This window comes from Hypanus sabinus, chromosome 1, assembly GCF_030144855.1.
Source record: "Hypanus sabinus isolate sHypSab1 chromosome 1, sHypSab1.hap1, whole genome shotgun sequence".
Lineage (NCBI taxonomy): Eukaryota > Metazoa > Chordata > Chondrichthyes > Myliobatiformes > Dasyatidae > Hypanus > Hypanus sabinus.
In genome coordinates, this window is record NC_082706.1 from 145,343,063 (window position 1) to 145,366,075 (window position 23,013).

Here is a 23,013-nt window from a genome sequence, read left to right on the forward strand (position 1 = left end):
ATCAAGTAAGAAATAGTCAATTCTAGTGAAGGTATGGTGAACATGTAGAAAAAAAAAGAATAATCTCTCTCAGTAGGATGAAGGAAACGCCATATATCAGAGATACCAAAATTAGAGAGAAACGATTGGATAGCTAAGGCAGATTTAGTAGGTGGTCTAGTAACAGAGGACGATCGATCCAAATTAGGATCTAACCAACAGTTGAAGTCACCACCCAGTATAAGAGAGTATGAGTTTAAGTCTGGTAGTGAGGAAAAAAAACGTTCAAAAAAGTTAACATCATCAAAGTTGGGGGTATACAGGTTTGCTAGTACAACTTTAGTGTTATATAGTTTACCAGAAAAAATGGAGACATTTAGTGCAAAGATAGCGAAAATAACGGAACAAAAGTTCGGAGCAGCTAAGCAATCGCCATCGCAATCGCCATCTCGTGGTCTTAACACCAGGAATTATGACATTGTAGCTATTAGTGAGGCTTGTTTGCAGGAGGGGTGGTTATACTAGTCAGGGAAAATGTCATGGCAGTGCTCTGTCAGGTCAAACTGAAGTACTCAACTCGTGAAGTATTATGGGTGGAACTGAGACATAGATTTATGATCATGTTCATGGGGTTATATTACAGACCACCCAACAATACCAGAGATTTACAGGAACAAATTTGCTAAGAGATTGCAGACTGGTGCAAGAAATGTAAGCTTGTTATAGCAAGTGATTTTAACTTTCCACATATTGACTAGGAATCCCGTATTGTAAAACAGTTAGATGGGATAGAGTTTGTCATATGTGTTCAGGAAAGTTTCCTTCATCAGTGCATAGAAGTCCCAACAAGAGAGCGTATGATGCTGGATCTGCTATTCAGGAATGAGATAGAGCAGGTAATGTAAGTTTAGCCAGAGACCACAATGCCATTAGTTTTAAAGTAAATATGCACAAAGATAGGTCTGTTCCAGGGGTTGAGATTCTGACTTGGAGGAAGGCCAATTCTGATGGCATCAGAAATAATCTGGAAAGTGCGGATCAGGACAGGAAAAGATGTATTTGAAAAGTGGGAGCCCTTCAAAAATGAATTTTTAAGAGTACAAAGCCTGTATTTGTCTGTCAGAATAAAAGGTAAAGATAATAGGTGTAGGGAACCTTGGTTTTCAAGAGATTTTGAGTCCCTGGTTAAGAGAGAAAAAATGAAGGTGCATAGCAGATATAGGCAGGTAGGAACAAAGAAGATGCTTATGGAGTACAAGAAATGCAAAAGGACACTTAAGAAAGAAATCAGAAAGGCTAAAAGAAGGCATGAAGTTGCTCTAGCAGACAAGGTGAAGGAGAATCCTAAAGGATTCTGCAGACATGTTAAGAGCAAAAGGATTGCTAGGAACAAAATTGGTCCTCTGGAAGATTAGAAAGGTAATCCATGTGGGCCAAAACATATGGGGGAGATCATAAATGAATTCTTGGCATCTGTATTTATTCAAAAGACAGATACAGAGTCTATAGAAGTGTGGCAAAGCAGCATCAACTGCATGGACCCTATATAGATTACAGAGGTGATGGTGTAGGACCAACCAGGGTAGGTCTTCCACGGTGAACGGTAAGGCAACGAGGAGTGTGGTAGAACAAAGGGATCTGGGAACATAGGTCATTCATTGAAAGTGGCGCCACAGGTAGATAGGGTAATAAGGAAAACTTCTGTCACTTTGGCCTTCAAGCTCAATGTATTGAGTACAGAAGATGGGATTTTACGTTGAAATTCATAAGACATTGGTGAGGTCTAATTTGGAGAATTGTGTGTAGTTTCGGTCACCCACCTACAGGAAAGATGTAAACAAGGTAGAAAGAATACAGAGAAATTTGCAAGTATGTTTGTCGGGTCTGGAGGACCGGAGTTATAAGGAAAGATTGAAAAAGTTAGGACTGCATTCTTTGAAATGTAGAAAATTGAGAGGAGAGTTGATAGAGGTATACAAAATTATGAGAGATATAAATAGGGTAAATGCAAGCTTTTTCCACTTAAGTTGGGTGGGACTACAACCAGAGGTCACGGATTACAGGTGAAAGGTGAGATGTTTAGGGGGAACATCAGGTGAACCTTCTTCACTCAGAGGGTCATGAGAGTATAGAATAAGCTGCCAGCACAAGTGGTGGATGTAAGCTTGATTTCAACGTTTAAGAGAAATTTAGATTGGTACATGAATAGGAAGGATATGGAGGGCTATGGTCCTGGTGCAGGTTGATCGGAGGAGGCAGTTTAAATGGTTTGGCATGGACTAGATGGGCTGAAGGGTCTGTGCTGTACTTCTCTGTGATTCTATGATTTGATGTGTTGCACACAAAGCTGGGAGGGTGGGGTTGGAGTGGGGGTGATACCCCAACCCCCCAGTGGAGGTTTGGAGCCCAAGAGAGCTGTGACACTGTCTCCTGTCTCCCTTAACTGCAGAAGCGCAAGGGGTCGGGCAAGGCTGGGGGTCCCTCAGCCAAAGTCAGAGCCATGGGCAACGTCAGCTCGGTGAGTTATCACATCCTGGTTCGCATCACCCAACCACACCCCCACCCCACCAAATAATATTCTCCCTCAACCCTTCCCTCCTTACACAGCCCTCCCCTCCCCAACTCTTATCTTCCTTACCCAGCAACTTTCAACTCTTTCCCTCACCCTCTCCCTTCCACGCCCAACTTCCCTCCTTACCCAGTGACACTGAACTCCTCCCTCCCTTGCCCCTCCTTTCCTGCCCTCCCAAATTTCTTCACCCTTACCACCCTTCCCTCACTCTCAATTTGCCCTGCTACCTCCCAACCCTGCAACCCATTCTCACCCCTCTCTCTCTCTCCGCCCTGCCACTCAATACCACCTTCTCTCAGGAATCATCAGAGGATGATGATGATGATGATGAAGATGACGACGAGGATCCTGACAGGAGTGACTCTTCTGATTCTGATGAGGATGGAGTTGATTCATCGGGAACTTCTGACAGTGGATCCAACAGCGATGATGCGGTGAGTAAAGTTCCAGTGCCACTCCTCCTGTATCATCCCCTCCCCCAGTGGAACGCTCCTTCAGTATCACCCCTCAGGGTGGGATGTCCCCTCGCTTTCGCCCGTGCTCTAGTGCAACTTGAATTTGGGTAACATGGCAGCTTCTACTGTAATGGCAACACGAGGGAGGGGTGAGAAGAATAAGGGACTGAAGGGTGGGGGTCTGAGATGAAGATTTGGGAGGGAGGTAGAGCAGAAATAAGAACAAGAATGTAGTGAATGTGAATCAAGGAGAGGTCTGAGGAGGGAAATAATTAATTGTTTTTGACCTGTTTCTTTGTAGAACGAGGAGGAGGAGGAGGACGATGACCAGTCTGAGGCCAGCTCTTCTGCCTCATCCTCATCCTCTTCCTCCTCAGATGATGATGAGGGTTCTGACTCTGATTCTGACTGACACCTGTTTCGGAGGGTCGGTGCAATAGCTGGGGAACAGCACTGAACTCGTTACTGTGGCAGACGTGGATTGGGCTCTGGATATCCTGTCATGCCTCCCAATGTCACCAGGACCTCAGCTCTCCGGACATCTGTGTCACAGCCTCTGGTCTGGGTACAACCTGCTGTAAACCTACTGGTTTCTCCTTGTGACTAGCAGCTCCTGACCATACTCAAGCTCGACCATGGATATTTACAGCTTTTTTAATGTTTTACTCTACTGCCATTGTTTGAATCATGAATCCTGTCTGCAGTGTTGGGGTGAGGATCTCGAGCCCTGAGCCATGTGGATCAGCAACACCTTGACCAAGTGTGACATTAACCCAGGTGCCCGGAGCCTCTACACCAGATCTGTCCTGCATGTCATTTCACTGCCTGGGGATTGAGCAACAACTCCAGTTGTTGCTGAGGGTGATTTTTAGGGAGAGGGACAGATGAGTTTAGATTCCCCAGTGGAATTAAACTTGGAAATTTGAGGCTGATCATTGCTTTATCTGCTCCTGGGTAAAGTTACTTTGCACAGAGCAACTTCAGTAACGGGACCAACGAGGGTTGTACTGTAGATGAACGTTCAGCATAATATTTCTTTGTTCAATGTTGTTGCCCGAGGATTCTGCTGACTGAACTGCCTTCAGCTGTGAGCAGACTCATCTAACCTGCCCTCAAGATATTAAATGGGTAGGCTTTGGTTTGGTAAGTTCCAGCTTGTCTTCAACTCCTCACAGTAGGTTTTGCCTACAGGGTTGCAGTTTATTTCCATGTTTACAGGAGGTAGGTGTGACAGAGCAGCCCAGCCCTATTAGATCCTGAAGGAGTGGGCATGAGTTAGGTTCTGGAGCTCGTGTTCATGTTGTGCTGTTAAGACCCAGAGTTGGTGTGGGATCAGAAGTGAGGGTTCCAACAGGTGGTGATGTTCTCTATACCTGTCCTTATCCTCTGGGTGATGCAGGTGGTGGGTTTGGAAGGTGTTGCTGCAGTATCCTCATCTGGTAACTGTGGTATGGAGGAAGGGCAGGGTGGCCAATGACCGGTTGGACAGTGACAAAGCTTGACTGAAACATGGTCTCACCCAGGTGAGTGGAGAGTATTCCATAACACTCCTGACCTGTGGATGGTCAACATGTCTTGAGATGACATGAGCAGAGGTGGTTGGGGTAGGTACAGAGCAGTGATAGGAGATGAAATGAGAATTGGGGGGGGTGGGTAGAAGCAGAAAACACTCCAGAGAATGGGGTCTATTTTATGTTTCCCTCTTGCAATAAATCATGATCAACTTAGCCAGATGGTGTAGCAAAGGTTTGGTGGGCAGGAGAGACTTCAATTACTGGTATTAAATGACTTTTAATGTGTTTAGTTACAAACCTGTGTCATTCACTTTTATGTAAAGGACCAAGTGGTCTTCCCAATGTTAGACACTCCATGCTGGACCACAGGCTGTAAACTTTGTTCACATCTTGTGTTTGGAAGTTTGACTATGTTGCTGTGATTTTTTTTGCGGCAGTTTTTTGTGGAAAGTTGCTTAATGTCATTCCAAAGCTGCTTGGGGAGCAGATCCTGGGGTCAAGCAGTACTCTGGAAATCCTGTAATTCGTCCAGTGGGACACTGTGGAAAACAGATTTAAAATGGAGTTATGAACTATCATTGCTTCTATTGAAATGACAAGATCCTACATAGATTCTGATGCTAACCAAGGCAGCTGGCAACTTCACAATAAACCTCAGTTGAAAACTAATGTTGTGTGCCTCCTGTTAAACACACTTTTACATAAAACCGGCACCAGCCAATACTCACAGCAGTGGAGAAGCCAAAACGTCAAACATAGTTCCTGGTCTGAGTAACCTGTACCTGTCAGTGTTGTGAGGGTGGCCCAATGCAAGCAGACAGACAAGTTCTGAAAAGCATGAGAACCATGGCCTTTCAGTCTTTGGGATCTACACCACCTTTCAGCCAATGTCACTACTGATCCTAGTGTTCAAGGCCACTTTTGTACCTTTCTCCTGTTCTTTATTTCTAATAGTAACCCTCAGGCTCAGCCAGCATATTCGTCTAGAGGAAAACGACTTCTGGCCCTGCCAGACTGATGCTGTGTGAGGTGTTGCCCGGTTACAAATCCACACCACAAAATATCAGACAGTACACCATATGCAATTAATTGATTAAACTTTATAAATCTTAATCTGAATAGAGGGTTAGTCAAGACAATAAAAAGTAAAAGGGCCCATTTTAAGGAAAAAGTCAAAAGTGCACATTGGAGCTCGCTGCTACGGCTATGCATCAGCCATCGACCTCCTCCGAGCGTCACTGACCTTCGGACCCTCGCTCCCAGTGCACTCCATCCAGTGGTCTCCCAGCTTTCTCCACACAAGTCTTCCTTCTTCTCTCACCGACAAAAGACTACAAAAATCTCTCTTCCAGACTCACAAGAAAGAACAACATTTCTCCCATTGGATAACATACATTCCAAAGCCCCGTTATCTCTAGTCAGAACCCAAACATTGCAAAGGGGCTATTATACTCTACCCCCACCAAATTTAGTTATGTCCTCATGATGTTGAGATAATTTGTGAACCCTTCCTGCAAAACACAAAGCCCAATCCAGGTGCAAAAGGCAGCGACATAGCTCCCCAAAACATTAGGGGTCGCTCTCCATGCCCCTGGTGCTACACAGGCCAGCCTATCCGGTGTTCTCCTAATTCTACGGGACCTCTGCACCCCCTCAACTAACTCTTCAGGTTCCAACACTACTGGGGATACTTCCAGTCTACCTGGCAAGGCCTCCCCCGATCGATCACTCGTGCCCACCTGCAACTCGGAGCCCTCTGTCCCGTGGCCAAACCCCGCTTCCTCTCCTGCAGAGTCCTGCTGCAACCCAGACTGCCCACAGATAGTTCACCCCTCCCCCCCCAACTTTACCTGACTCAGTGGGAGAAGGGCCAGGATTCTCTTCCTCAATCAATGGGGAGTTAGTGAAAGGCAGTATGTACCACATATCCAGGTCTCATCCTCTGAATCAGTATCCCTCTCAGAGGTGGGGGCCGGCCTCGCCTGCTTGGGGCCCTGCAGTTGCCCCGCATTTCCGCAGAGTCCTCTTACCAGGTGTAGGCTTCCAGTCGGGCTCTGGGTCCACCTCTTGAACCAGGGGCAACAGGTGATTCTGATGGAGAATCTTGAAAGGCCCATTCCCATCCTTTGGTTTCACTCAAAAAACTGGTAGGTTTGGCATCTGACTCTCCACCACATAGGGCGTAGCCACCCAGCGGTCAGCCAACTTATGCGTTCCAGGTAGCCCCAAATTCCTTATGAGGACTCTGTCTCCCGGCAGGAGTTGGGAGAACCTCACCTTTTGGTCATACCTCCTCTTATTCCCTTTATTCTGTCTGGCAGCTGTGACCCCAGCTAACTCAGATGCCCTTTTCAGCTGTCATGTCGGACAAATACTTCATATGTCTTCAGTGGTAAGTCACCCTCATCAGTCCCAAAACAAAGGTCAATGGGCAACCTCGCCTCGCACCCAAACATCAGATGACATGGCGAGTACCCAGTAGCTTCATTTGGTGTACAGTTATAACTGTGGACCATATGCCCAATATGTTGACTCCACCTGCTCTTCTTGCTCATCTCCAGGATCCCAAGTATGTCTAGTAAGGTTCGATTAAAACTCTCAGGTTGGGGATCACCCTGCGGATGATAAGGCATGGTCCTCGACTCCAAGAACGCCCAGTAACTCATGGATGAGTCTGTTAACGAAATCCCATCCCTGATCAATATGTATCCACCTGGGAAGATGAAATACATCTCACATAACACTTTTGCCACCATAGAAGCCCTCTGGTCCTTGGTAGGAAAAGCCTGAGCATATCTGGTGTAGCGGTCTGTGATGACTAAGACATCCACCACGTTGCTGGCATCGGGTTCTATTGACAGAAAATCCATACACACCGGGTCCAGAGGCCCTGCACTCTGTAAGTGGGACCAGGGAGCTGCCCACAAAGGCAGTGTCTTCCGCTGTATGCATCGAATGCACGACTTGCAGTATTCTTCAACCTCCGATTTCATCCAGGGCCAGTAAAATTGGACTTTTCCACCCCTAAGTGTCCAGAATCCTCATGAAGTGATTTCGAAGCCATCCTCCAATACTTCTCAGGCAGAACCAGCTGGCAATGCTGGGGAGGGCCTTGGGGTGACGTGATCCAGTATAAGATCTCGTTCTTCAATTCCAACCGAAGCCATTCTCATTCTAATGGAGGCACCGACACGTGTTTCGTCCTCTTCACCTGAGCCACGTCTCCCTTTTCAACTGCTGCCCAAATGGTACCAATACCCGGATCACCTTGCTGAGCAGCAGCCACTTCCCCAGAACTCAATTCCGGCAGCTGATAGAGCAATCAGGTTACAATAAATTTGGGGGATGGCATCATCAGAAGCCCCCAATTGATCCACCACTCTCCCCTGCCCCTCCTTTTCCTCTGCCTTCATGGTGATGGCAAACTGACACAGGGCTTTCACCCCGGGGCAGGAACGCTCTCCCACTCTTCATCCCTGACCTGTCCCTCAAGCGCCCATCGGGACAAAGCAACAGCATAAATGTTCCTGCTGCCTGGCTGGTACTTCAGCCTGAAATCATAGAAAGACAATGCCGCCAACCACCGATGGCCTGTGGCACCCAGTTTTGCTGAGATCAGGATACAAGAGGGTTGTCCGTCCTCACCTCAAACTTGGCCCCGTAGAGATAAGTCACTCAGTCTATCCACCACCACCCATTTCAACACCAGAAATTCTGACGTGTGTGGGATAGTTTTTCTCAGAGGGCGAGAGACTCCAGCTGACAAATGCAACGGGCGTCAACCCAGAGCCCTGATCCTGATAGAGGATGTCCCCTAAACCCTTTCAGCTGGCATCCATGATCAATATATACAGCAATCAGGGGTCCGTAAAAGCCAGCACCGGTGCGTGGGTCAGCAACGACTGAAAGGCTTCTTCACAGTTTGCATCCCACCTCGGTCCAAAGGGCTCTGATGGGTTAAAATATACTCCACCCTGCTGACCTTTTCTTCCCCAAGGGAGGGTAACTGCAGAAAAGCTGGTTTAAAGGGTGACTCACTTTTGCATAGCCTTTCACGAACCTCCAATAGTAACCACAGAACCCGAGGATCGAGCGCAGAGCACTCACAGTCTGGGGTCTTGGTTATCTTATCTCTATCTTAACTGGATCTGTAGCTACTCCATTTCGTGAGACTACAGCTAACAGACATTTGGTAAGACTGGCACTTGTCCAGGGAAAGCTTAAACATTCAGCTTTCAGGTGGCCCAGCACCTTCAGTAGCCTCGCTTCATGTTCTTCCAAGGTGGATCCACATACAATGAGGTCATCCAGATACACCAATACCTCAAGCAACTTCATATGCCCCACCATCTTCTCCATGACCTGCTGGAAGGTTGCAGGAGTTCCCGATATGCCCTGGTGCATCCTTTTGAACTAGAAGAATCCCAGGGGACAAAGAAGGCCATCTTCTCTTTATGGGCCTTGTTCATGGGGATCTGGTAATATCTACTTCTCATATCCACTTCACACCACTCAGACAGTCCAGCGAGTCTTCGATCCTCGGGACCATATACTGTTCAGAGACTATAGTCCACATACATCTGTACCTTCCCATTCTTCTTCCAGGCCACTACTATTGAAGACACACAGGGGCTTCAGGACACAGTGATGATCCCAGCTTCCACTTACTCAAATGCTGCCACACATCTGCAGGGGCCAGTCGCTGTGACTTCTCTCTAAACGGGGTGTCCTCAGTGTTAGGGTTCTGTGGACAACCACTTTAAAATGGTGGGAGAATGATACTGGCTTTTGGACACTGTGCTGCTAATGAGAGAGAGAGAGAAGAAGGGTGGGGGGGGGGGGCACCCAGCACAGATGTGAGAGAGAGAGAGAGAAAGATTTAAAGTTATGGCTCCATAGCTGATTATTTACTTTTGCATTTACTTTTGCATTTTCTTTGCCTGCTTATAAGATTCTTGCTGAGACAGCAAGGTGGGACCAGGTGATGGACATGGACAGTTGATGGATGGCTGGTACCCCAGCAGGGGAGATAAAAACAAGTCTGCTAAGACACAGGCAGACACACCACGGGACACTGAAAGAGCATTGTGCACTCACAGGAAGGTGGGGGTTTGGAGGATTGATTCAGGGGGAATCGATCGGAGGCTCACAGTGTGTGAAGGCAGACTGGTGGGGGCTTGTTTTTGTGTCCACCCTCACCTGGGTGACAGGCTCACCACTGAAGAACGGTCTGGCCTGGTACGGAGGAGTCACAGTCGGTGACCACAGAAGGACAAGAAGACAATGGAAGGTTTGCCTGTAACTGCATCACCTCTCGCTCTCTCCCCCCACCCCCCCAACAGTACAACAGCAACTACCTCAACTCAAACTAAACTGAACTGAACTCTGCATCATCTTAAGACTATTTATTTACCCCTAGACTTTGATAGAGCTTGGTTTTGATTCCTATTTCCACACTTCTGTATATATCATCGCTAACCTGTTTTATATATTTGCATTTTTATAGTACTGTATTACTTAGTTTACTAATAAACACTTATAGTTACAGTAATACCAGACTCCAACGTATTATTCCATTTCGGTTGGTTTGGTAACCCGATCACGGGGTACGTGATGAGTGCTCTTGGAACAACTCACATCAAACTCATCAGTGGAAAAGACACCTTCCAGCTTCAATATCTTCTCTACCAACCTCCTTTTCCACACTGCAGGCACTGGGGAGTACCTGAAATTGAATAACTCAGCTGTCAACTTTCCCCCCTTTTCCTATAGTTTCTCCCCAGCTTGTTTCACAAGGACACTGGACATTGCCATCGCCAGGAACAGGTGCACAAGGGGCATTCCCCGCTTGAAGGTGACCTCCCTTTTAGTAGTGTTCCTGACAGTCACTGCCATTCTGCTCACCTGTACAACTGAGTGCTTCTGCAGCTTGGACCTCACCAGTACCCCAGCAGGAAATCCAGACACCCCCTCGAGGTCTTTCGGAGCATCCACTAAAAGGGCCTCACCCTCAGACAGTCTGGAAATTTGGGGGTCCCCATCACTCTTGCTACATCCTTGGGCCGGACCACCAATGGCTTCGAACAGTCCCTCGTTTAAAGTTGGTGTCAGGCCCAATGCAGCCATGCACTTCCTCAAAAGCAGCTCGAAACCCCGGGTGCACAGACAATGCTCCCAGAAAACTCTTGCCATCCTTCTCCTTGCAGGCCCTCATAAGCCTCCTCACAAGAGGGCTGCTGGTTCCCACCAGAGATGAAACACCACCCTTCTCAACGGGGTCCGGACAAACCAGTAGTAATGTATTAAGGACCTCAGACACTCCCACATCGGCCTCCAAGAACTCCAGCTTCACTGACAAACAACCATTGTGTGGATAACACCGGCACTGAGAGCCCAGATCTCCAGTGCCCTGAATGGGGTCAAGGGTAAATACCTCAGATACCAGTTGTAAAACGAATAGTACAACAACGTGACCTGCAACCTGGTGTTGAGTATGGCTTTAGCATAAATGCCCTCTATCCATAGCGACACACTGGAGCATGGTCCCACCAAGCCTTCAGGAATAGGGTCTTCCACTTTCAGGGGGTCCTTGATATACTGCTGGGAACATGTTCCCCCCAGAGACACCAGGCTGTTGCCTCACTGGATCTCCTCCCTCTCTACCTGTCTTATCATTCAGGGGACCCACCCCCACTGTTAACATCCGGAACATCTCAGTTCTCAGCTCTGCCACAATCTCCTTTACCATTCTTTGGGTTGGGCCAACTGCAATCATTTCACCACAAGGGGCTACAACCAATGACTGTACTCTGCTGACAGAGCCCTCCTGCACCTCCGACACATTCTCCTCCTCCTGTACCTCTCTAATCAACTCAAAGGAAGGAGGGGGTGCATCTTATGGGACTATCAGAGACCCCAAGCAATCATGTCCTGGGACTGGGTGCCCTTGGCTATATCTGAACTGACCCACCTCAGCCGCCTGAATGGCCCCTCTGCGCTGCAAGTAATTTACCCGTCTCTCTAGCCAAAACATAAAAGCAGAAACCTTCTCCTGACACATATTCTGAAACCCCTCCATGAGCTCCAGTGGGCTTCCTGTTGGGCCAAAAGCATTCTCCAATGCATCTAGATACTGGGCAAGAGTAGCGGATGGATGGCAAGTCTTCACAGCTCTCACCATGTCAGCCACCAACCCCTTCAAACTTCCAACTAATCTCCATTTCTTTACGTCATCAGAGCACTGCCACTCATCTAACAACTGAGAGGTCTGCTCCATCCAAGTCTCATACTCCTCTTCCCCCTGGGGGGTGGGCATTATTCCACAGAATATTCTTAGCTTCCTGTGGGGGTCCTCTGCCTGTGCACTGGGCCACTTATTCGCCAGAGAAGTAAGGGCTGATACCAACTCAGAACTCTCACTCTTCACTGAAGGACAGGGACTAAATAGACTTTCCAAATCCAACCACTCTTTCCCTCACTCCTCAGAAATGATAGAACTCTGTCTATGAAGTGTCTGTCCCCAACTACATCCAAACCAGCACAGATTTAAACAAACAACCCACCAGTTCAATGCTCAGGGCAATCATGCAGCATCAAACAGAATCAATCTCAGATGAGCCCCCACAATAGTAATCCTCAGGCACAGCCAGCATATTCGTCTAGAGGAAAACGGCTTCTGGCCCCGCCAGACTGATGCTGTGCGAGGTGTTGCCCAGTTACAAATCCACACCGCAAAATATCTGACAGTACACCATATGCAATTAACTGATTAAACTTAATCTGAATAGAGGGTTAGTCAAGACAATAAAAAGGGCTCATTTTAAGGAAAAAGTCAAAAGTGCATGTTGGAGCTCTCTGCTACAGCTATGCATCAACCATCAACCTCCTCCGAGCGTCACTGACCTTCGGACCCTCGCTCCCAGTGCACTCCATCCAGTGGTCTCCCTGCTTTCTCCACACGAGTCTTCCTTCTTCTCTCACCGACAAAAGACTACGAAAATCTCTCTTCCACACTCACAAGAAAGAACAACATTTCTCCCATTGGATAACATACATTCCAAAGCCCCATTATCTCTAGTCAGAACCCAAACATTGCTGCTACAGAGGAACCATTACATTAGCAGTGAAACATTGCAGAGGGGCCATTACAATAGGAACAGAAATCTATGGTTCTTGGTCTTGAATGAACCCTGTGCCTGATATCCCACAGCCTCTAACTGGAGATTCCTGAGGACTCTTTGTCCTTTGCATGAAGAACTTTATATTCACCCAAGTCCTAAATGGGCTAACCTTTATGCCAAAAAATGGGTAGTTTTATGCTGGCTCTGGATCCCACAGAAGTTACATAGAGTCAGTCACACAGCATAGAAACACCATATCAGACAACAACCCAATTGTATTAATCCCAAATAGTAGCATAACCTTGGGATTCAAGTCCTCACCCAGATACTTGTCTAAGCCTCCACTTCTACCATCTCCTCAGAAAGTGGGTTTGAAATTCCAAATCTCCAACTGGATAAAAACATTCTTCTGTTCACCCCTTACACCTCATTTTTAAACTTAAACCCTTTAGTTTTAGACATCTCTTTTGTAGAAGTTTCTCACTGCCCACCTAATCTTTGCCTCAGCATGTTGTACATGCTGTTTCTTCTCTGTTTCTCCACTCCACAGAAAACATACAATCTGTCTTTGTATCCAAAACACTCTATCCCAGGCAACACCCTGGTGAACCTCTCCACATTCTTTCCATTGTCTGGCAACCAGTACAATCATAATATTCCTGCTGTCTCCTAACCAGTGCTTTCTATAGTTGTACATCATTTCCTACACTTGTATTCAGTGACCCAGATTATATAAGGTACCTTCTTTATGCTTCTTCACCATGTTATCTACCTGTGCTTCTACGTTCAGTTGGAGTTCTCACCAAGAGTCCTCAACACTTCATAAGGCCTGATCATTCACTGTGGTACATCTTAGTGTTATTAGACAAAAGATGCATCAGCTCACATTCATTGGAATTAAATTCTATGTGCTGTTGCTCTTGCCACACTTTTTAAATTCATCAATATCCTAAAACTGTCATTCCTATCAACGTCACCACCAAATTCAATCTCACTAATCTTTTCTTCTTCATTCAACTCCAAATCGTTAATGTAAATAATGCTAAGGCATCCCAACTTCAAACTCTGTGATAGATTACTAGTCTCAGGCTTCCAAACACAAAAACAACTTTCTACCACCTAACCTAACTTTGGATCTAACTTGCCTTGGCTCCCTTAGGCCCTAACCTTTTGGATCAGCTTTACATGTGGCACTTTGCCAAGTATGCTACATCAACTGTGTTGCCTTGATACATTTTAATACCTCAAAAATGTCAACCAATTAGACAGGATATACTGTAAACAAAGCTTTGCTAAATATTCATAATCAATCTCTGCCCTTCCAACAGTATTTTAAAAATTGCTATTATACTGATCTCTACCACATCCTCTGGTCACTTTTTCCATACACTCCTCATCTCTGTGAAGCTATCTCTCAAGTCTTTTAAATTTTCCCTTCATACCTTAAAGCTATGTCCTGTAGTTTTTTGATTACTTTTCCTGGGGGAAAAATACTTGTTCATTCAGCCTATCTGCGCTCCTCAAGATTTTATACAGATTTACAAAGTTAGCCTTAAACTCTCCAATGCTCCAAGGAACAAAGCTCTAGGCTCCCAACCTCTCTTTAGGACAGAGCTCTGGCAACATTCTCATAAATCATCTTTGCACTCTTTCCAGCTTAATTACATATTTCCTATAACAAATGACCAAAATTGTACACAGTCCTCCAGGTATGGGCTTCAACAACATCTTGTACAACTACACCATATCATCCCAAAGCTTTCATAGTCTCTGAACCAAATGGATGCCCCTCTATTCTGAGGCTATGCCCTCTGGTCCCAAGTCTCCCCCACTATAAGAAACATCCTCTCCACATCCACTCTATTTATGCCTTTCAACATTTGATAGATTTCAATGAGATCCCCCCCCCCTCACATTCTTATAAATTCCAGCAAGTAAAGCCCCAGAGTCATCAATTGCCCATTAAACAATAAGCCTTACATTCCTGGAATCATACTTGTGAACCGTCTCCAATGTCAACACATCCCTTCTTAGATAAGGGGACCAAAACTGCACACAATACTCTGAAGTGAGGGCTCACCAGTGCTTTATAAAGCCCCAGATGAAGGAGGGTGGCAGGAAAATCATGGACGGAAGAAAGAAATGGGATAGGTGCAGCCAGTAGCTTGATGAGGTGGGCCCACGCACCTGTTTCAGCAATGAATGACCTTATCCATTATCCCCACATATCACATGCCAATCCTACCTGAAATCTAATGTCTCAGTTACATCCTCTCTCAATCTAAATGGGAAATCCCCTTATCACAGAAAACAGTCAATCAACTCACACTGCCCTAACTCCCTGGCTGTTTCCCTCTGACTCCCACTGCAACATGCCAGCTGCAGTAACTGTCCTTACACTATGGTTAAGGACAAGTGTCAATTTGCTATATCCTAAATGTTGTAACTGTTTGTAAACTCCGTTTTGTGCCAGGAATAAAACTCCTTGTGAACAGCAACAGCTGACAAGAACCAGCTGAGTGGTGAGGTGTGACAGGTCAGGAGGATATGTAAAGTAGCGTTCACTGAAAACAATGGGGTGACAATGTAGAAAAGTCACTCCGAGCTTGCTGACAACTGTGGTTGGTGCCATTTTAAACACAATTAATGAAGCAGATTTCAGAGATTAAGCAAACAAGAAAGATCACAGTAAACAGCAAAAGAACAGAGCTACTAGCAAATGGTAAAGTTACACACTAGTTATGCATTAATCTTTACACTGCCATGATGAGATGCTGACTAATCAAACCTGTGACTGAAAGCATTGCACTCATGCACTGGGCAGAGTTGAAAGTTCAGGTTGGACCAGACCTGGAGCACTGAGCACTGTTATGGGAAGCCCACTTTAGAAGTGCTGAATGATTGTAAGTTATGAGTTTACACAAATTCAATTTGCAGAAAGAAATTGTCTCTTCTGACTGGGGAGTCTAGGACTGAACTTTCAGAGCTCAAACAGAAGGCAGAGGAAATTCAGAAGAATTTTCCATAATTTATAATTGATGCTGGGTCAATTTTTAATTTTAACTCAAAACTTTCTTGGCAGATACAATAGGGTCTTTTAAGAGACTTTTGGATAGGTATATGGAGCTTAGTAAAATAGAGGGCTATAGGTAAGCCTAGTAATTTCTAAGGTAGGGACATGTTCTGCACAACTTCGTGGGCTGAAGGGCCTGTATTGTGCTGTAGGTTTTCTGTGTTTCTATGTAACTTTCCCTCAATGTCAGCAAAACTAAAGAGCTGGTCATTGACTTCAAGAAGGAGTCAGTACCAATGTTCCTGTCTACATCAGTGGTGTTGAGGTTTGGAGCCTCAAGTTCTTAGGAGTAAACATCACTGTCCTGGCTCTACCTCTTAGACACCATTGCCAAGGAAGCTTACCAATGCTTCTAGTTCCTCAGTAGGCTAAAGAAATTTGGCATGTCTCTGTCAACCCTTGTTTATTTTTTTATAATATTTATCTATTCACTATAATATTTATCCTACCTGGGAAATCACCAGTATGCCTGATTTCCCACAGCTAACAGGAGCATTCCACCACCCTGCCTAGACTGAATGTCAAAGGATCAACAGCAAAATAAAACTTTACCTGTGCTTTCTCACAAAGCCTTTTTAAAGATACACTCTCACTCGCCACACCATGAGACTGTACGACTTAGGAGCAGAATTATGCCAGTTGAGTCTCAACTCCATTTTTCTGCTTTCTCCCCAAAGCATTTGATACCTTGACTAATCATGAATCTATCAACTTTAAATACAGCCAATGACATGATCTCCACAGCCATCCATGGCAATGAAATCCCATTCAGATTCACCACCCTCTGGATAAAGAAATTCCTCCTCATCTCCTTTCTAAAGGAATATCTTTGTACACTGAGGCTGTACCCGCTAGTCATAGAGTATCCCACTACAGGAAAATACCCTCCCCCACATCCACTCTATCAAGGTCTTTCAATATTCAATAGGTTTCAATGAGATGCCCTCATTCTTCTAAACTACAGTGAGTGCAGGCCCAGAGCCATCAAACACACCTTATACATTAACCATTTCATTCCCAGGATAATTTTTCTTGTGAACTCCCTCTGGACCTTCTCCAATGTGACCACATCTTTTCTTGGGTAAGGGGCCCAAAAACTCCAGGTGTAGTCTGACCAATGCCTTATAAAGCCTCAGTATTACATCCTCGTTTTTGTTTTTCAGTTCTCTCAAAATGAATGCGAACATTGCAATTACCTTCCTTACAACCAACTCAACCTGCAAGTTAATCTTTAGGGAATCCTGCACAAGGGCTCCCAAGTCCCCTTGCACTTCAGATTTTTGAATGTTCTTCCCATTTAGAAAATATCCACGCTTTTATTCTTTCTACAAAAGTGCATGATCATATTCTTCCCTACACTATATTCCATCTGCCACTTCTTTGCCCATTCTCCTAATCCAAGTCCATCTGCAGACTTCCAGCTTCCTCTCCATTCACCTGCATTCATATCATCCACAAACTTGGCTACAAGACCATAAATTCTGCCATTCAAATCATTGACGTATAATGTGAAAAGAAGCAGTCCCAACACCACTAATCACCAGCAACCAAACAGAAAAGGCATCCTTTATTCCCATTCTTTTACCTTTTGCCAGTCAATAAATCTACAATCTATCTTTCCTGACATACGTGCTCTAATCTCGTTAAGCAGCCTCATGTTAAGCCACACCTGTCAAAGGCCTTCTGAAAATACAAGTACACAATATCCACCTATTCTCCTTTGTCTATCCTGCTTGTAATTTTGAACTTCAATTAAAAAAAATAAATCACAAAAAAAAATTCCAACTGATCTGTCAGGCAAGATTTCCCCTTGAAAACATGCTGCCATTGGCCTAGTTTATCATGTGGGTTCAAGTACCCCGAGACCTCATCTCCAACATCTTGCCAACCACAGAAGTCAGGCTAAGTGGCCTATAAGTTCTTTTCTTCTGTGGCCCTCCCTTTATTGGAGTATAAAAGTTGCATTGTTTGCTGTGTAACCAAAACTATGTAGTCAGCTTTGAGCTTGCTATTTGCTATGCATGTATCCAATTTAGTAGGAGAATGAAATCTTAAGCATGTAGAAGATAATGGGGTGTTAATGAGAGGTAGCTAAGAGATGTAGATTAGAACATGATTAAGTCAATGGATAGAAACAATAGTGGCAGATGTACTTGTGATACACAACTGTAGACCGATTGGATATGCTAATGTTACTAAACCAGTAGATTGCTATAAAAAATGCTATGTACAAGGATCGGTGGGAAAGGTTGTTAACGTTTTTTCCCCGCAATTCTGGGTTTTCCCAATAGATGACGCACTCTACATACATTGACCTTTGTTGAGGTGCAGCTTATTACTCCACATTTGTGCTTTACTCTTTGTTCGGCTCGACCTATTTGTGTGAACAGGCGTTCAGCGTCATGAACATCAACAAAGCCAGCCACAGATCCAAGTTAACTGACCAACACCTCAGATCCATCCTGAGAATCGCCACAACAAAACTAAATCCAGACTTTGATGCGCTGGCTAAAAAGGGAGACCAACAACACGGTTCCCACTGAAATTAAAAATAAGTTTCTTCGTTGTGTTATGTAAAAAATGCATTTGAAAATATTTTTTTCAATAAGCCTTACATGTCATTTCTGTTAAGTGATGGACATGAGTAGTGCGCAGGTGCACGTACATTCTCAAAATAAAAAATGCGCTCCAGATCAGACAACGCGCTCCGCATACTGGCGCGTTGTCACTGTTCTGTCCTTGTGCTGGTTGTTGTTCGAGTTTTGGCACAGGGGACATTTGAGTTAGAAGGAGCAGGACAAGTAGACCTGCATCTCCTACCGTTTTTGAAATAAAGACAGTCAGGAGGAGAGTGATGATGATAATATCTTGAAGGATAACAGAATTTTCAGTGCTTTAAAATAATAACTGTTACTATTAAAAAAGCTGTAATTTATTCTTTTAATTTTCAGTGTTTTAAAAGTCATTTCAATAAATAGCTAAATACCATGGGACTTCAAAGACAGATATTTTGTTGTAATGCATTTGTACATTTTCAATTGAAATTAAAGCACATGTTTTCTACATATCCCATGATATTTTATTTTCTCTTAGGAGGTGTATTACCAAAACACTCCATCCATCTGCTCCTTGTCCAGCCCCCCTGTCAAATTTTAGAACCCTTTGTGGGCCACAAGTCAAAAAGTTTGCCCACCCCTGGACTAGCTCAATGACTGTCTCAGCTTTGATTTGCAAATTAAAGTTTAACCCTTCTTGAAGAATCTTCTGCGTCTCCTGGTCGTTTGTGGGGCACGAGAAACCACTACACCTTCTTAAAGAGAGGTGAAACATTTGCAATTTTCCATTCTTCTGGAACCATTCCAGAATCTAGTGATTCTTGAAAGATCAATACTTATGACTCCACATTCAGCTACGTTGTTCAGAACCTTGGGGTGTAGTTCATCTGGTCCAGGTAACCTATCCACTTTCAGCTTCCCAAGCACCTTCTCCTAATAACACCATCAACACTCTCTTCTGCCCCCTACACTTTTAATTTCTGGCATACTGTAGGTCTTCCACATTGAAGATTGACACAAAATATTCATCCACTTTTTTTTATTCCATTACTATCTCCACAGTGTTACTTTCCAGTGTTCTGATATCCCTTCATTCCTCTTTTACTCTATATATCTGAAAAGAAAATATATTTGGCATCCTCTTTTATATTATTGGCTAGCTTACCATATTGCATATTTTTTCTGCTTATAGCTTTTTTAGTTGCTTGCTGTTGGTTTTTAATTCCCACATTTCTTTAAATTAAATTAATTCCTTTAAATTCTCACAAATTTTTGCTTTTATGCTGAATTTGTCTTCCCTTGTCAACCACGGTTGAGTCATCCTTCCTTTACAATATTTTTCATCTTTGGGATGTATCTATCTTGCAGCTTCCAAAATGCTCCTGGAAACTCCAGTCATGGTACATATTGTCAACAATGACATAGGTGGGAAAAGTGAAAGGTCCTGAGAGAGAAATTAGGGAGCTAGGTAGAAAGCTGTAAAGCAGAACCTCCAGGTAGCAATCTCTGGATTGTTGCTTGTGCCACACACCAGTGAGGGTAGGAATGGGATGATGTGGCAGATGAATGTGTGGCTGAGAAAATGTTTCTGGATCATTGACATCTCTTCTAGGGAAGGTGAGACTACTACAAAAGAGGTTATATTTGAAACCAAGAGAGGCAGGTTTGTTAGAACTGTTGGGGAAGGTTTAAACTAATTTGGCAGGGGGATGGGAATCAGAGTGATCGGGCGGTGGCTTACAAGCAGAGGCAGTATAGTGAGCCCGTCGGGAAGGACAGACAGATAGTAGGGCAAAATATGTAATGCATATTTAAGGTTCCTTTTCATTGACTATAGCTCTGCCTTTCATACAATCATTCCAAATAAACTGATTCCTAAGATCTGGAACCTGGATCTTAGCACTCAGATCTGCAACTGGATCTTCAACTTGCTCACAGACAGGACCCAGGGTGTAAAAATAGGGGACAAGCTCTCCTCTACAATCACTCTGAGCATCGGTGCCCCACAAGGCTCTGTGTTCTCAGACACCCTGCTGTACACACACGATTGTTTAGCCAAGTTTCCATCGAACTCAATATATAAGTTTGCTGATGACACCACAATTGTAGGCTGTGTCTCGGGTAATGATGATTTTGAGCAGAGAGAGGAAATTAAGAACCTGGTGGCATGGTGCGAAAACAATAACCTATCCCTCAACATCAGCATGATGAAGTAATTGGTTGTTGACTTCAGAAGGAGTAGCGGACTGCACGACCCCATCTACATTGGTGGTGTGCAGGTGGAACAAGTCAAAAGCTTTAAGTTCCTTGGGTGAATATCACAAATGACCTGACTTGGTCGAACCAGAGTCCACTGCCAAGAAGGCCCACCAGCACCTCTACTTCCTGAGAAAGCTGAAGAAATTTGGCCTGTCCCCTAAAACCCTCACTAATTTTTATAGATGCACTGTAGAAAGCATCCTTCTTTCTTCTTTCCAGGTTGTGCATCACAACCTGGTATGGAAGTTGTCCTGTCCAAGACTGGAGGAAGCTGCAGAAGATCGTGAACACAGCCCAGCACATCACACAAACCAATCTTCTGTCCTTGGACTTACTTTACACCGCACGCTGTTGGAGCAGTGCTGCCAGGATAATCGAGGACATGACCCACCCAGCCAACACAGTTTTTGTCCCTCTTCCCTCCAGGAGAAGGTTCAGGAGCTTGAAGACTCATGCGGCCAGATTTGGGAACAGCTTCTTTCCAACTGTGATAAGACTGCTGAACAGATCTTGAAGGATCTGGACCATACCTCCAAATATCTGGACCTGTCTCTTGTTTTTTTTGCACTACCTTACTTTCCCTTTTCTATTTTCTATTTATGATTTATAATTTAAATTTTTGTTATATTTACTATGGATTTGTACTCCAGGGAGCGCGAAGCACAGAATCGAATATTGCTGTGATGATTGTACGCTCTAGTATCAATTGTTTGGCGACAATAAAGTAAAGTAAAATTGGAGTTAGTGGGATGAGTTGCAGTGTAAAAGGGGAACAACTCAAAAAGGGTGACAGGTACAGAGCTGAAGGTGCTATATTTGAAATCAAGTCCTGAGAAAGAGGTCACAGATGTCTGAAGATATAGAATCATAATGGGTAGAGACCAGAAACTGCAAGGGTAAAAAGATCCAGATGGGACTTATATATACAAGCTTCCAAACAGTAGGATGTGGATTACAAATTACAAAAGGAGATAGAAAAGGCAAGTCAAAAGGGCAATGTCACAATAGTCTTGGGGGATTTCAATATGCAGGTAGAATGAGAAAATCAGGATCCCAAGAGAGAAAATTTCCAGAGTGCATACAAGATGGACTTGTGGTTAAGCCCATTAGGGGATCAGCTATTCAGGATTTGGTGTAGTGTAATGAAGCAGAAGTTAAGGTAAAGGAAGCCTTAGGAGGGAATGATCATAATATGATAGAATTCACCCTGCAATTTGAGATTGAGAAGCTAAAGTCATATGTATCAGTATTAGAGTGCAGTAAAGGGAATTACAGAGGTGTAAGGGGGGAGCTGGCCAAAGCTGATTTGGAGGGAACACTGGCAGGGATGATGGCAGAGCAGCAATAGCTGGAGTTTCTGGGAGCAGTACAGAAGGCGCAGGATAGATACATCCCAAAGCAGTAGTTTTCAGAATCAGAATCAGCTTTATCATCACTGGCATGTGACATGAAATTTAACTTAGCAGCAGCAGTTCAATGCAATAATCTAGAAGAGAGAGAAAAAATAATAATAAATAAACAAGTAAATCAATTAAAATATGTATATTGAATACATTTTTAAAAATGCAAAAAAAAACAAATACTGCATATTAAAAAAGTGAGGTAGTGTCCAAGGATTCAATGTCCATATAGGAATTGGATGGCAGAGGGGAAGAAGCTGTTCCTGAATCGCTGAGTGTGAGCCTTCAGGCTTCTGTACCCCCTACCTGAGGATAACAGTGAGAAAAGGGCATGTCCTGGGTGCTGGAAGCCTTTAATGATGGACACTGCCTTTCTGAGACATTGCTCACTGGATGTCCTAGGTACTTTGTAGACTAGTACCCAAGATGCAGTTGACTAGATTTACAACCCTCTGCAGCTTCTTTTGGTCCTTGCAGTAGCAGCCCCCCCATACCAGACAGTGTTGCAGCTTATCAGAATGCTCTCCACAGTACAACTATAAAAGTTTTTGAGTGTATTTGTTGACATGCCAAATCACTTCAAACTCTTAATGAAGTATAGTTGCTGTTTTGCCTTCTTTATAACTACATCGATATGTTGGGACCAGGTTAAATCCTCAGAGATTGTGATACCCAGGAACTTGAAAGTGCTCACTCTCTCCACTTCTGATCCCTCTATGAGGATTGTTATGTGTTCCTTCGTCTTACCCTTCCTGAAGTCCACAATCAGCTCTTTCGTCTTACTGACGTTGAGTGCCAAGATGTTGTTGGGACACCACTCCACTAGTTGGCATATCTCACTCCTTCATCTCCATCAGAGATTCTACCAACAATTGTTGCATCATCAGCAAATTTATAGATGGTAATTGAGCTATGCCTAGTCACACAGTTATGCGTATATAGAAATAGAACAGTGAGCTAAGCACACACCTCTGAGGTCCACCAGTATTGATCATCAGCGAGGAAAATATATTATCACCAATCTGTACGGATTGTGGTCTTCTGGTTAGGAAGTCAAGGATCCAATTGCAGAGGGAGGTACAGAGG

At 44.4% G+C, this 23,013-nt stretch overlaps 2 protein-coding genes across 9 annotated transcripts in view; one reads left to right on the forward strand and one right to left on the reverse strand.

Moving 5' to 3' along the window:
- LOC132398656 (nucleolar transcription factor 1-like) overlaps positions 1-5,189 on the forward strand; it is an 81,464-nt gene extending 76,275 nt beyond the window's left edge. For all 8 annotated transcript variants that reach the window (XM_059978412.1, XM_059978385.1, XM_059978395.1 and 5 more), the window contains exons 19-21: positions 2,429-2,497; positions 2,851-2,985; positions 3,308-5,189. In XM_059978412.1, coding sequence (XP_059834395.1) covers positions 2,429-2,497; positions 2,851-2,985; positions 3,308-3,418 — 315 coding nt within the window. In that variant the 3' untranslated portion in view covers positions 3,419-5,189. The remainder of the gene's footprint in view (positions 1-2,428; positions 2,498-2,850; positions 2,986-3,307) is intronic.
- The window catches only part of fastk (Fas-activated serine/threonine kinase), a 92,764-nt gene continuing 74,673 nt past the window's right edge, over positions 4,923-23,013 (reverse strand). The window contains exon 10 of the mRNA XM_059978366.1: positions 4,923-5,059. Coding sequence (XP_059834349.1) covers positions 4,982-5,059 — 78 coding nt within the window. The 3' untranslated portion in view covers positions 4,923-4,981. The remainder of the gene's footprint in view (positions 5,060-23,013) is intronic.